A 13,578-nucleotide genomic window follows, 5' to 3' on the forward strand; every position below is an offset into this window, starting at 1 on the left:
AAAAAAAAAAAAAAAAAGAGAGAATAATTCCTCATTAAAAAAAATGGACATGCCCTATAATTTAATGATTTGGTTTCCATTCAGGCTATTAGTGGAAGAGATTAAGGTGATTATGAAAATATAATGTGGTACTACCTTAAAGGGGTAATTCCCTGTTACCTTATAGCCTTAAAAATTAGATGACATAATTTTAGATATGTTGTGCAGTTATTATCCAGACTGTAAGCCTTTCTCACATATGTTTTTTAGAGTTAGGGCCGTGCTCTGTTGCCCAGGCTGGAGTACTGTAGCAGGGTCAGTGCTTACAGCTGCCTTGAACTCTGGGGTTCAAGTGATCCTCCTGATTCAGTGTCTCCTGATTAGCTGGGACTACAGCTGTGTGCCACCATGCCTGGCCCCTTAAATGTGTTTTAAGTAACATTTATTCACTTTAAAAATTACTTTTTAATTTTTTAAAACCATAATTTGTATCTTCTATAATAAATTTGAAACCTAGCTGTCAGGATTTATAATTCATAAGTAGATAGATGTATTTAAGCAATATGAATTTATCCTTTCTAAAACTTTATCCTGAGCCAAGTAATGAGCTTCCTTTTGAAATGTTTATACCCATGACCAGAATTTTTGTCAGTTTTACTTTTAGCCTCCAGAACAGTTATTAAAGATATGCCATTTTGCAGTGATTCATAGCAAGGTAACATTCAGGCACCGAATCAGATTCTTACCTAAATCTGAAACATTGAATTTTAAATAGTATTTCTTTGTTAGGTAGCAGTCGACTTACTTGTTTTATGAATGAGGTAACAAATCTATAGCTATTTGGTTTTTATTCAGATACCAACAACAAAATGGCACTTTTGTGAAGAATTTGTAATTTTATTTATAATATAAAAACTAATGAACCTTCTGATTCTGACTTGTAGGGGATTAAGAATCACATTTCTTTAATAGCCAAATTAGGGCTTTTTAAAAGGTGTTGTTGAGACCAAATAATTTTATTGGCAGTTGGAAGATATTTCTCTTTTTTGTGTTTCCACAGATCATTTACTGAAGACAATATGCAAAATTCTCACATGGATGAATACAGAAATTCTAGTAATGGCAGCACAGGCAATAGTTCAGAGGTAGTGGTAGAACATCCTACTGATTTCAGTACTGAGATTATGAATGTTACAGAAATGGAACAGTCACCTGATGACTCTCCCAATGTGAATGCATCTACAGAAGAAAGTGAAATGGCAAGTGCTGTGGACCTTCCAGTAACGCTGACAGAAACAGAAGCAAATTTCCCTCCAGAATATGAAAAATTTTGGAAAACTGTGGAAAATAATCCTCAGGATTTTACAGGCTGGGTATATTTGCTTCAATATGTAGAACAGGAGGTTAGTAACTATTAAAATGGTATCAGAAGGGACAAATTAATCAAGTCATGTTAATTTTAATGAAACAGTAGAGCTTATGATTAAAATCAACTCATAATTTTCAAATGAAGTTGAATAACATTAGGTAGATACATTTTTAGCTTTGAAAATGGCTTATAGCTTTTGTATGTTGTAGAGAGTAGCTTAATATTTTGTAATAATTGAGGTGTAAGTGTGTGTGTAAAACTGCTGAAATAAAATGTTGACAAAATTAGTTGCTTCTGTTTCAGTTGCATTTAGAAGAAAAAAAGTCAAGGAATAAAAGAAGGGCTGCTCCGTCAGCAGAGCAGCCTGCATGTGGAGTTTTTAAGCCTGCCATTTATTATTATTTTTTTAGATAATAATGTTTGAAAGGAATAATAAATATTTTTTTGATAGAAATTTCCCCGATATTTAAATACTGTTTCATTTTTATCAGAATCACTTGATGGCTGCCAGGAAAGCATTTGACAGATTTTTCATACACTATCCATATTGCTATGGTTACTGGAAAAAGTATGCGGACCTTGAAAAGCGGCACGACAACATTAAACCATCAGATGAGGTGCGTACATCACTGAATAAACTTATCTCCAATAGGTACTGTAAGCCAATTAATAACAAAACAAAGATTTTTTTTTTTTTTTTTGGCTGGCAGTACCTACCATTTGTGGTCAAACAATTTTTATAGGGTATTTATTTGCATTTGTCACTCTTGTGGCATTTGTAGCTAATATTTTCTCTCTTTGTTGGCAGGTGCGTTAAACCTCTACAGTTTGTCAAGCTTTGCAGTGCAAGCCTCTGTATTACACTGCAGCTTAACAAGTAGGGCAGGGCTTTTCTCTCACTTACATTTATTTCTCATTTTCCAAACAATATAGTTGGTTTGCTAGTCACATTTGCTACGTCTTATTGCATTTTTGGTCAGACGCTGTCATTGATGCTCTAATGGGTCTGTGCCCTATGGTCTGTAACCCAAAGCCTGCCCACACAACCCGGTCAGAATGCAGGGACTGCTGCGCTTTGAAGATCAAGACTCTGCACGTGGGGATCAGAACATTGCCATGTTCTATCCAACCTCCACCCAAATGGTAATGGTAGATTATTTAAACAAAATTCCAGTAATTAGTATTTCTAAGGTTCACCGGATAACACAGTGTTGCCTCTCTGTTAAGAAATAATTAAATATTTGAAGTACAGTTTGCTGTTTTCTTCTTAGGTTTATCGGCGGGGGCTTCAGGCAATACCTCTTAGTGTTGACCTTTGGATACATTATATAAACTTCTTAAAAGAAACATTGGACCCTGGTGATCCTGAGACAAACAATACAATAAGAGGGTATGTGGAACATTGATACTGAAATGTATTTTATGATATAAATAATTATTCTCATGTTGATAATAGAGCTCATGAAAGCTAAGCTGGAAGTTTAACTTCTATTCCATTGTTAAAAAAAGATACATAAATAATAAACTTATGCTTTATGATTTGAAAATGCAGATAATAAAGCCCTCCTACATTCCATACCCCTTATGTCCCCAGTTCCACTCCTCATGGTTAATAGCTTGGTGTGTGTGCTTTCAGATGTATGTATAAGTACATATTTGTGCGTATGTTTTCATATTGATCTTTGACTTTTTTTTTAAACAGTGTTTGAGAATCTCTTCCTGCCATATTTTTTAACCATTACAAAAAGTATTTTATAATACTTTTTTTTTTTTTTTTTTTTTTTTTTGAGACGGAGTCTCGCTCTGTCGCCCAGGCTGGAGTGCAGTGGCCGGATCTCAGCTCACTACAAGCTCCGCCTCCCGGGTTCATGCCATTCTCCTGCCTCAGCCTCCCGAGTAGCTGGGACTACAGGCGCCCGCCATCTCGCCCGGCTAATTTTTTGTATTTTGTAGTAGAGACGGGGTTTCACCGTGTTAGCCAGGATGGTCTCGATCTCCTGACCTCGTGATCCGCCCGTCTCGGCCTCCCAAAGTGCTGGGATTACAGGCTTGAGCCACCGCGCCCGGCCTTATAATACTTTATAAAAAGTAACTTATAAGCCAGAGTACTCTACTGTATTTCACCAAATCCTTATATATAGGAAATAATCAGTGCTACAGTGAACATCTCTGTACAAGTCAGTATTTTTGTAGAATGCACTAGAAATGGAACTTCTGTTAAAGGGAACACATAGCTAAGTTTTATCACATGTTCCTTCAAAAATGGTATCAATTCTAAACTCCCACAGTGTATGAAAATAATCATTTTCCCACAGCTGTGCCACATTTTTTGTTTGTTTTACCTCCAGTGGCATCTCTGTTTTAATTTGTGTATATCTTGATTGCTCATCCTGGTTTACCATCTTCTCATATGCTTGTATAAGCCATTTCTTAAATTACCTGTTGATATCGTTTGCTAAGTTTTCTATTACATTATCTTTTTCTTGATTACAGTAGTTTGTTAATGTATTTGTTTTTGGTTTTCAAAAAAAGCATGTGTGTATTGCTTAAGAAGTTAGCTAATGTTAAACTGCTCGTAACAAAAAGTACCCTCTCCACCTCCCTTCAAATATTTTAGCTCTTTCTTCTAGTATTTTCCACCACGTGTATAACAGTAAATCTATGATGCTTTCTTTCTTTCTCTGTTAGTTGTAGACATTAGTATCTGTTACGGTAAATGAGAATTTTAACTTAAACACTTTGTTTTCCCATTCCTTTCCAATATAGCTACAGGATAGGTTTCAATAATCAGCTTCAGTATTTTTTTTTAATCATTATAAATCCATAAATAAGGGTGGGCATAGTGGCTTATACCTGTAATCTCAGCACTTTGGGAGGCTGAGGTGGGAGGAGTGCTTGAGCCTAGGAGGTTGAGGCTGCAGTGAGCTGTGATTGCACCACTGTACTGTAGCCTGAGTGACAGAGAGTGAGACCTTGTCTCAAAAATAAACATTAGCTGGGCGTGGTGGCGCATGCCTGTAGTTCCAGCTACTCGGGAGGCTGAGGCAAGAGAATCTCTTGAACCTGGGAGGCGGAGATTGCAGTGAGCCAAGATCGTGCCACTGCACTCCAGCCTGGGTGACAGAGCAAGACTCCGTCTCAGAAAAAAAAAAAAAAGATCAAAACCTGAAAATATTTTCATCATACTGCCCTTTCATTTTATAACCTTTTGGTTTTAATTTCTCCTCCTCTGCCCCTCATTTTTCCCATTTGTCTAATTTTCTTTAAACATTTAAGGTTTTTTCGTATTCTCCAACAGCTTTGTAGAAGGCTTTAAATGTAGCTTTCTATATAATCAGACCTGTTAAAAAATGTGTAAGTCCCATTTTTTTCTTCTCCTTTGAGCTGTCTCTCCTGGAAACCTTTCTACTATAATCTGGACTGGTCTTCTAGTTCTGCTGTACAAGAGTTGTCTTGGGATTTTCGTATCATCATGGTTCTAGGAGATGTCTTTACTTCACTTCTGTGAGAGTTTGTTATTAGATCTCACTCTCTTGATTTTATGTCCAGCTTTTAGAAGAGTGTGTTCTGTAACTTCTTGTTAAAGGATGCTTGGATGAAAAAAATAATTTTCAGGTTTGATAAGCTATAGAATTTGGAGTTGAAAGTTATTTTCTCTGTAGAGCTTTGAAGGCGTTATTTATTCCTTTATAGCTTCTGCTGTTGCTTTTGAGAAGTCCAAAACCATTCTTCTAGAATAGATTCTCTTTCTGTAACATGTTTTCCTCCGTGGAAGCTGTTAGGATGTTCTCTTTGAGTCTGATGTAAATGCAGTTTTATAAAATGAGCTTTGATACGGATTTTCTTTTTCTTATTGTGATTATTGGGTGATTGGGTGAGTCTTCAATCTGAGATTCTAATGTCCTTCTATTCTTAGAAATGTTATTATGATGGATATTCTTATTTTGACAATTTCCTTGCCTTGATTTTCTCTGTTGTTTTTAATAGTTGGATATTGGACTTCTTTTAATTACTGAGTTTTCTTTTCTTCTTCCTATTTTCATATCTTAGACTGTCTGGCTTTTGAAGTATTTCCTTGACTCTTGTATTGGATTTTTAACATCTTCCATTAGATTCTTTTTTTTTGAGACAGAATCCCTGTCCCCCAGGCTGGAGTGCAGTGGCGTAATCTCGGCTCACTGCAAGCTCCACCTCCTGGGTTCACCCCATTCTCCTGCCTCAGCCTCGTGAGTAGCTGGGACTACAGGCACCTACCACCACGCCCGGCTAATTTTTTGTACTTTTAGTGGAGATGGGGTTTCACTGTGTTAGCCAGGATGATCTCAATCTTCTGACCTCGTGATCCGCCCGTCTTGGCCTCCCAAAGTGCTGAGATTACAGTTGTGAGACACCGCGCCCGGCTCAGATTCTTAATATCCAAGAATCTTTCTTGTTCTCTGCATGTTCTTTTTTTATACTCTCCAGTTCTTGTTTCATGGCTGCGTATCTTTTCGTTTTCTTTGACGATACTAAGGATAGTTGAGGTTTTCCTCTGTTCCCAAGACTGTTTCCTCTGAAATTTTTCTGTTTACTCATTTTCGTCTCTGAGATACCTGATCTCTGGATTTTTGTTCCTATTAGAGATTAGATATTAACAAGCTGTATGAGCCAGGCACAGTGGATCACTTGAGGTCAGGAGTTCGAGACCAGCCTGGCCAACATGGTGAAACCCTGTCTCTACTTAAAATATAAAAAAATTAGCTGGGTATGGTGGCAGGAGTCTGTAATCCCAGCTTCTCAGGAGGCTGTGGTAGGAGAATTGCTTGAACCTGGAAGGTGGAGGTTGCAGTTAGCTGAGATCGTGACATTGCACCACAACCTGGGTGACAGAGTGAGACCCTGTCTCAAAAAAACAAAAAAAACCTATATGGATGCACTGTGTGTTTTGTATGGGACATTGTCAGTTGGCCTATAGGGTTTCACAGTAGTGTAATCATGTGGCCACTCTTTTTTGCTGGTGGATTCCCAGTAATAGTAACCTTATATCTTATTCCTGAGCCAAGCAGTTTCTTTAGAGAACGGTAATTTTATTTACCTGGGGAATGGAAAGCTAGCTTCTGAAGTCCCTATAGCTGGGCGGGAAAGTTGAAGATTTCTCACCATTCATTAAGTATACCTTCTTCTAAACGTTCTCTCTTTATTTCATTACCTTCTTGTCTTCTTCCCCTTTTCTCTATACTTTTTTCAGTGTCTGGTTATTTTTCTGAATCTTTTGGGGTACTGTAGGGACAGTAACATCTATTTTATTCTTTAGGAAACCTTACACCAAATATGCACATGCATGCATACACAGACACACATACACACATGCTCTTCAATTGTTTATCTCTATATTAAACATTTCCTCCAATGTTGGTATGTCTTTAACTTTTTTTATGGTGTCTTTTATCATATGGAGTTTTATTTTTTCCTTAATGTGCTTCTCTTTTAATTCTTACTGGTTTCTGAGTTTTGTGCCTGTTTTGCCAAAAACATATAAATCCTGTATTCTAACTTTTCTGTAGTTTTTCGCTTATTCATTTATCTGACTTTAATTTCTATCTGTCATGAGATAGACATTTTTATTTTATATTTTATATTTTCCTATTATATATCATACACCAAATATTCACATACATTGATCTCTTTTTGTTTTCTTGGCTCTGTACTGTTCATCCATTTTTCTGTTACCGGGCCAGTGCCAAACTTGTAATTACTGTAGCTTCCTAGTTTCTTATTATTATCTTTCAGGAAAATGCCTGCTGCATTATCTTTTTACAAAGTCATTTTGCATTTTTGTATACTAGATGAATAGTGGAATTTGATTTTTTCTTGTTCCACTCAACATTTTTTAGTGCTTTATTGAAATTGTGTTAAAATTGTGGGTTAACTTAGGGAGTGTAATTTTATACTTTTAAAAAATTTCTCTTGATTTTAAGATACTTATCTTAAAAGTATGTATCTAAAAGCTTTATCTCATTGGAGTATTAAATCTAGTGATTAAAATTGCTTGCAGAAATCTCTTGACATGACTAGGTATTTTAAAATACTTTTTAACAACCTTTTTTTTCCCCCCTTGGAGACAGAGTCTTGCTCTGTCATCCAGGCCAGAGTGCAGTGGTGAGTGGTGCAATTTCAGCTCACTGTCACCTCCGCCTCCCAGGTTCAAGTGATCCTCATGCCTCAGACTCCTGAGTAGCTCAGGTTACAGATGTGTACCACAACGTCCAGCTAATTTTTATATTTTTAGCAGAGATGGGGTTTTGCTGTGTTGGTAAGGCTAGTCTCAAACTCCTGGCCTCATTAGTTGGGATTATAGGCATGAGCCATTGTGCCCAGCCTGTGATAAATTTTAATGATAGAATTTTAGAATTGAGAGGGGCTTTTGAGAGGTTTAAACTATACGTATACCTTTTTTTTTTGAAACAGTGTTGCGCTCTGTCACCTGGTCTGGAGCGCAGTGGCGCAATCTCGGCTCACTGCAACCTCTGCCTGCCGGCTTCAAGCAATTCTCCTGCCTCAGCCTCCCAAGTAGCTGGGACTACAGGCATGTGCCACCATGCCTGGCTAATTTTTTGTATTTTAGTAGACATGGGGTTTCACCATGCCGGCCAGCCTGGTCTCAAACTCCTGACCTTGTGATCTACCTGCCTCGACCTCCGAAAGTGCTGGGATTACAGGCGTGAGCCACTGTGCCTGGCCTTTGTATACTTATCTTACAAGGCAGCCAGATTGCTTGTTGGAGAGTTATTTTTGCTTGAAAATATTTTTTTTTTTTTTGAGACGGGGTCTCTGTTGCCCAGTCTGGAGTACAATGGCGCGATCTCGGCTCACTGCAACCTCCACCTCCCAGGTTCAAACGATTCTCCTGCCTCAGCCTCCCAAATAGCTGGGATTACAGGCACCTGCCATCATGTCTAGCTAATTTTTGTGTTTTTGAAGAGATGGGATTTCACCATGTTGGCCAGGCTGGTCTTGAACTCCTGACCTCAGGTGATCCTTCCTCCTTGGCCTCCCAAAGTGCTGCTATTACAGGCACGAGCCACCACGCCTGGTGAAAATATTCTTAAATTGAGATAAAATTTACGTCTCTTTAACTTCCTACTTGTTTTAATTTTGTCTTCTGTCATAAATGAATCTATACAACAGACATTTCAGATTTAACAAATACTTAAATGTCTACTCTTACCTATTTGCAATGTGTACATTTTGTATTTAATTTTCTATATGATAAAATTACATAAAGTACATTTAACTGTTCCCTTTGTTTTCTCACTCTTTTTAAGCAGCTCTTGTATGCTTTGTTATTCTGTCTACCCTTTAATCCCTACTTGCATAGGAAACAGTTGAATATAATTTTTGAAGTTAGCATTATTTTCTAAATTTAGAAATATTTTATAAGTGATTTTGTCTTGGAAAGATAACTTAAGAGTAATTTAATTTTTCAGAACTTTTGAGCATGCTGTTCTAGCTGCAGGAACAGATTTCCGTTCTGACAGACTGTGGGAAATGTATATAAACTGGGAAAATGAGCAGGGAAACCTGAGAGAAGTTACAGCTATATATGATCGTATTCTTGGTATTCCAACACAGCTGTATAGTCATCATTTTCAGAGGTAGGTGGGAAATTCTGATCATTGAAACATCTTTGATTACTCAGATAGTTAGTTGATAATATTAAGTATTACAATTCTCTTGAAATGTTATGTAAGCTTTTATTATGTGGAGAGAGGAATAAATTTTGTTGCTAATCACAACCTACATGCTTGCTTTTGACATTTTTTTGATATGCCTTATGAAATGTTTAGAAATTTTACTGTTTTTAGATAGAAGTTTCTCCTTATTCATTTTAATAGATAAAGAAACACAGAAATTCTGTCTTGTTTAAGGTAATTCAGAGTAGTGAAGGAATGAGAAAATAGTAAGTTTAGTTATTTATTTGTGGCATTAAATTGACACAGTGCCTGGCACATGATAGATGCTTATTTTTTTTAAACTTAATGATTTGTTAAATATACATTCTTGTGATTGCTATAACACCTTATATCCAAAACAGTGAAGGATGCATTTTGTATAGTAAGTAGTATCTATTTTCAAACAATCAGGTATCATTCCATTTTAATTTTCTACCATGATTTTTCTGTTATGATTGGTATCCTTTTATTTTAATGATTACTGTTAAAACTAATTCTGTGTGTCATTTTTGTGTTCTGTTTTCTGCTTTATTCAGAGTTATCACATCAATAAGGATCCAGAAAGTCTTTCTGAACAAGTATGAGGATTGTGTCTTTGCTTTTTTAAAATTGACATGTTTTCTATTTTTTGTTGTAATTTTATGAGCAGTCTTGAATAAACTTAGGTACTTTTAAGTGAGTGATTTTCTAAATTTTCTTTACTACCAAAAGTAGAAGGCTTTTATGAAGCATTTGTAAAGTACTAAGGAACAGTTTGCTAGAGGTAGACTCAGGTTAGAAATAGGAAGCATATAGATGGGAACATACTTTCTGCTTTCGATGAAATAGAGGAAGTAGGCAGGTTTCTAAGATATAATGACCAGGGAAGACACTTGCTGAAAGGCGTTAACACAAGCAAGAATTGGCATATGGAAATGCTTGGTAAATAGTTACCGAACCCATAAGTACAAAAGTACTTAAATTACCTGATGGGCCAAAGAGAGTGTCTTTTCATAGACTAGTTCTTCTGTGATTTAAAGTATAGGAAAAATCTGTGACTACAGACTTTACTGATGATGAAAAAAATTATGTGTAGGAAACACACATAGCATTTTCTATATCCCAGACACTCTGCTGAGTGCGTTATGATTCACTTAATCCTCCCAATAACCCAGTGAGGCAAGGACTATTGTTCCCATTTTATGAAAGGGGAGACACAGAGAGATTAGCATATTTATCTAAGGCCACAGAGTTTGTAAGTGATTGGAAGCTATTTGGAACCTAGACAGTATGGCCCTGAAGTTTTTGATATGTTATCCTACAAGTCCTTTTTTATTTCTAAATAATTATCCCACCAGGCTTTTATTTATTTATTTTTCTTTAAGTCATCAGTTACCCTAGGCTTTTAAAAATGCGTATATACTTATAATAGATATTAGTGGGATTATATTACACATACTGATCTATAATCTGCTATTTTTCACTTAATGCATTTAGAACCACTTTCCTTATCAGTTATAGCGAACTCACAAGTAGTCTTTATGCAGTTCTTACAGTTTATATAAGTTAACTAATTCACATGACTTTGAATTACTTTGAGGACCACTGAATTTTTTTTCCCCCGTTAACACATGCCTCTTTCTTAAAGTCATTTATTTAGCATTTGCTATGTACCTGTTGATAGGCTAAGTTGTAGGAATGAAGGCCCGAAGAAGCTATGTGTAAATAGCATGCCTGTGAGTTGGTCAGAAGGATAGAGGAGGAGGCGTGTGTTAAAAAACATATTCTAAGTGCTATACAGTAATAATGGAAATATTTTATTGTGCTTGTGCATTAGGCTTGTATATGGGATGTACCCTGCACATTATCTCTGAGATAATGTCTAATTTAAAACCTTCTTTAGCATGAGGACTTTGTGATCTGGTCTAATATCCAGGTCCAATCCCTGGTAGTTCCTGAGCTCTAAACACACCTAAGTCTGATAACTTCCAAAAGGGCAGTGCTGTTTTATATCTTTATGAGTGTAATACCTTTTCCTCTTTCCACTTGTCTAGTGGACTCATATTCCTTGAGACCACACAGTTTTGTATCTTCTCTGTGAAATTTTCTCTGGTTCACCTATATTGAGATATCTAGTCTGTCATTTGTGCCACCACTTTACCTACATTTGTTTACATTTATATCAGCACCAGTAACACTGCTTTGAATTTATGTCTCCTATATCCTCAACATGCCTCTCAGTTTCTGAGGCGTAATTCTTTGTATCTCTAATACCTAAGAATAGATCTCAGTATATATGAGACACTCAGCCAGTCTTTACTGAATAAATGTTAGCTTTATAATACAAAAAACTGCTGAAAAAATACTGCTTAATATTATGCACACTTTGTCACTGTTTTAAAGAAGTTGCTACATGATGTAGCAATCAAGTCATTTTAGATTTATGTACTGTATGTAGTTATTTTAAAATTTTACCTTATTTTAAGTTTTTTAATTCATATGTTGACAGTTTTGAGTTTTAATATTCATCTGTAATTAAATCTGTTTTTTCATACTACATATTTGAGAGTTGCTTCCTCATTTTTAATTTTTTAACATGAGGCAATCTATGTTAATTTTTTCCCTCCTGGTGCTGAAATGGGCTGTTAGCCTCTATAACCATTGACTTTGCAAAATTCAAATTAGATTCCAATGTTATTTATATACTTTTTTTTTTTTTTTTTTTTTTTTGAGATGGAATCTCGCTCTGTTGCCCAGGCAGGATTGCAGTGGTGCATTCTTGGCTCACTGTAGCCTCCGCCTCCCAGGTTCAAGTGATTCTCCTGCCTCAGCCTCCCGAGTAGCTGGAATTACAGGTGCCTGCCCTGACACCTGGCTAATTTTTGTATTTTTAGTACAGACGGATTTCACCGTGTTTGCCAGTCTGGTCTTGAACTCCAGACCTCAGGTGATCTGCCCACCTCAGCCTCCCAAAGTGCTGAGATTACAGGGGTGTGCAGGTGCTTGGGAGGCTGAGGCAGATGGATCACCTGAGGTCAGGAGTTCAAGAACAGGCTGACCAACAAGGTGAAACCCTGTCTTTACTAAAAATACAAAAATTAGCTGGGCGTGGTGGTGCGCAACTGTAATCCCAGCTTCTTGGGAGGCTGAGGCAGGAGAATTGCCTGAACCTGGGAGGTGGAGCTTGCAGTGAGCCAAGATGTCACCATTGCACTCCACCCTGGGCAACAGAGCGGGACTCCATCTCACACACACACACAAAAAGAAAGAAATGCTGAGGGTATTCATTTTCAGATGACGATGCCATGCTTACTTTAAGATATATCATATTTGAGGTTCCAAAGATTTGTTCAAATTGTGATGGTGTAGATAATTTAGCTCCTCAACCCAGTGTTTTTGATTAAAATTTGTATGTATATAAATTATTGCATGTTTTATAAAATAGTGAAATGATTTTTTTTTTCAAAATCTTTTTATAGATTAGCTTAAAACTAATCTATATTTCTTTGTGCAGAGTATTGGCAGTTGGATATGCTAATCTGATTAGGAGAAAGGTTTGGACTTGTGTTATAGTTTTGAGAGTCACCATGGTATACTTATTTCAAGCTGTATCAGTGAGATTGGCCAGAAGTATGTATTAATAAAAATAGATGAGAACCAACTGGAGAGTGGAATTCTTGGGAATAGTAGCATTTAGGGCAGGTAGGAAGGGGAACAGGACATAGAGCAGCAGTCAGAGGCTTGGAGGACCATACTACAAAACAAGTGTCCATTTAATTGTATATATGAGGTAATTGATAACCTTAATTGGGCAGTTTCATTGGATTTTTGCATACTCACATAGATTGAGGAGTATTTGGGAGGTGGGAAGGAAATGCTATATTTGTTGATTATTTACAAGTGATCATTTAGAATTTAAATGTGGATTACAATATTTAATTTTACTGTAACGTTTGTGTCTTCGTAGTAAAATAGATTCTATGACACACAAATAATAGGTATTAATCATCTTATTTTACAGTTGAGGAAACTAAGATTTAGAGAAAGGAAAAACTTCCCTTAAGTCAGATAACCAGTAACAGACAGAACTGAGGTTTCAGTTTATGCCGGTCCATGCCTTCTCCATTCTGCTGTAAAGGAAGGAAGAAATAGAAGATGTCTATAGACTGTGTTATCATATGGTAGTGTTTTATCATATATGGTAGGATTTTAATATAGAAAAGAAGGAGAAAAGTTATGATATTTTGGTTTCTTTCTTTAAATCAAATCCTTTGAAAGAGTAGTGTGTAGTAGGAATCTCAATATGAGATCTAAAATTATGATTCAAATATAGAGTATATATTTTTATTGTCTTCCTTTAGATTTAAAGAACATGTACAGAATAACTTGCCTAGAGATCTTTTAACTGGTGAACAGTTCATTCAGTTGCGAAGGGAGTTAGCTTCTGTAAATGGACATAGTGGTGATGATGGTCCCCCTGGTGATGATCTACCATCGGGAATTGAAGACATAACTGATCCTGCAAAGGTAACCAGTCTT

General features: G+C 36.4%; 1 protein-coding gene across 1 annotated transcript in view; it reads left to right on the top strand.

Moving 5' to 3' along the window:
- Positions 1-13,578, top strand: part of PRPF39 (pre-mRNA processing factor 39) — a 34,438-nt gene that overhangs the window by 12,859 nt on the left and 8,001 nt on the right. The window contains exons 2-6 of the mRNA XM_017884177.1: positions 1,040-1,382; positions 1,840-1,965; positions 2,620-2,738; positions 8,815-8,982; positions 13,401-13,566. Coding sequence (XP_017739666.1) covers positions 1,059-1,382; positions 1,840-1,965; positions 2,620-2,738; positions 8,815-8,982; positions 13,401-13,566 — 903 coding nt within the window. The 5' untranslated portion in view covers positions 1,040-1,058. The remainder of the gene's footprint in view (positions 1-1,039; positions 1,383-1,839; positions 1,966-2,619; positions 2,739-8,814; positions 8,983-13,400; positions 13,567-13,578) is intronic.

Source organism: Rhinopithecus bieti, unplaced genomic scaffold, assembly GCF_001698545.2.
Source record: "Rhinopithecus bieti isolate Rb0 unplaced genomic scaffold, ASM169854v2 scaffold_14876, whole genome shotgun sequence".
Classification (NCBI taxonomy): domain Eukaryota; kingdom Metazoa; phylum Chordata; class Mammalia; order Primates; family Cercopithecidae; genus Rhinopithecus; species Rhinopithecus bieti.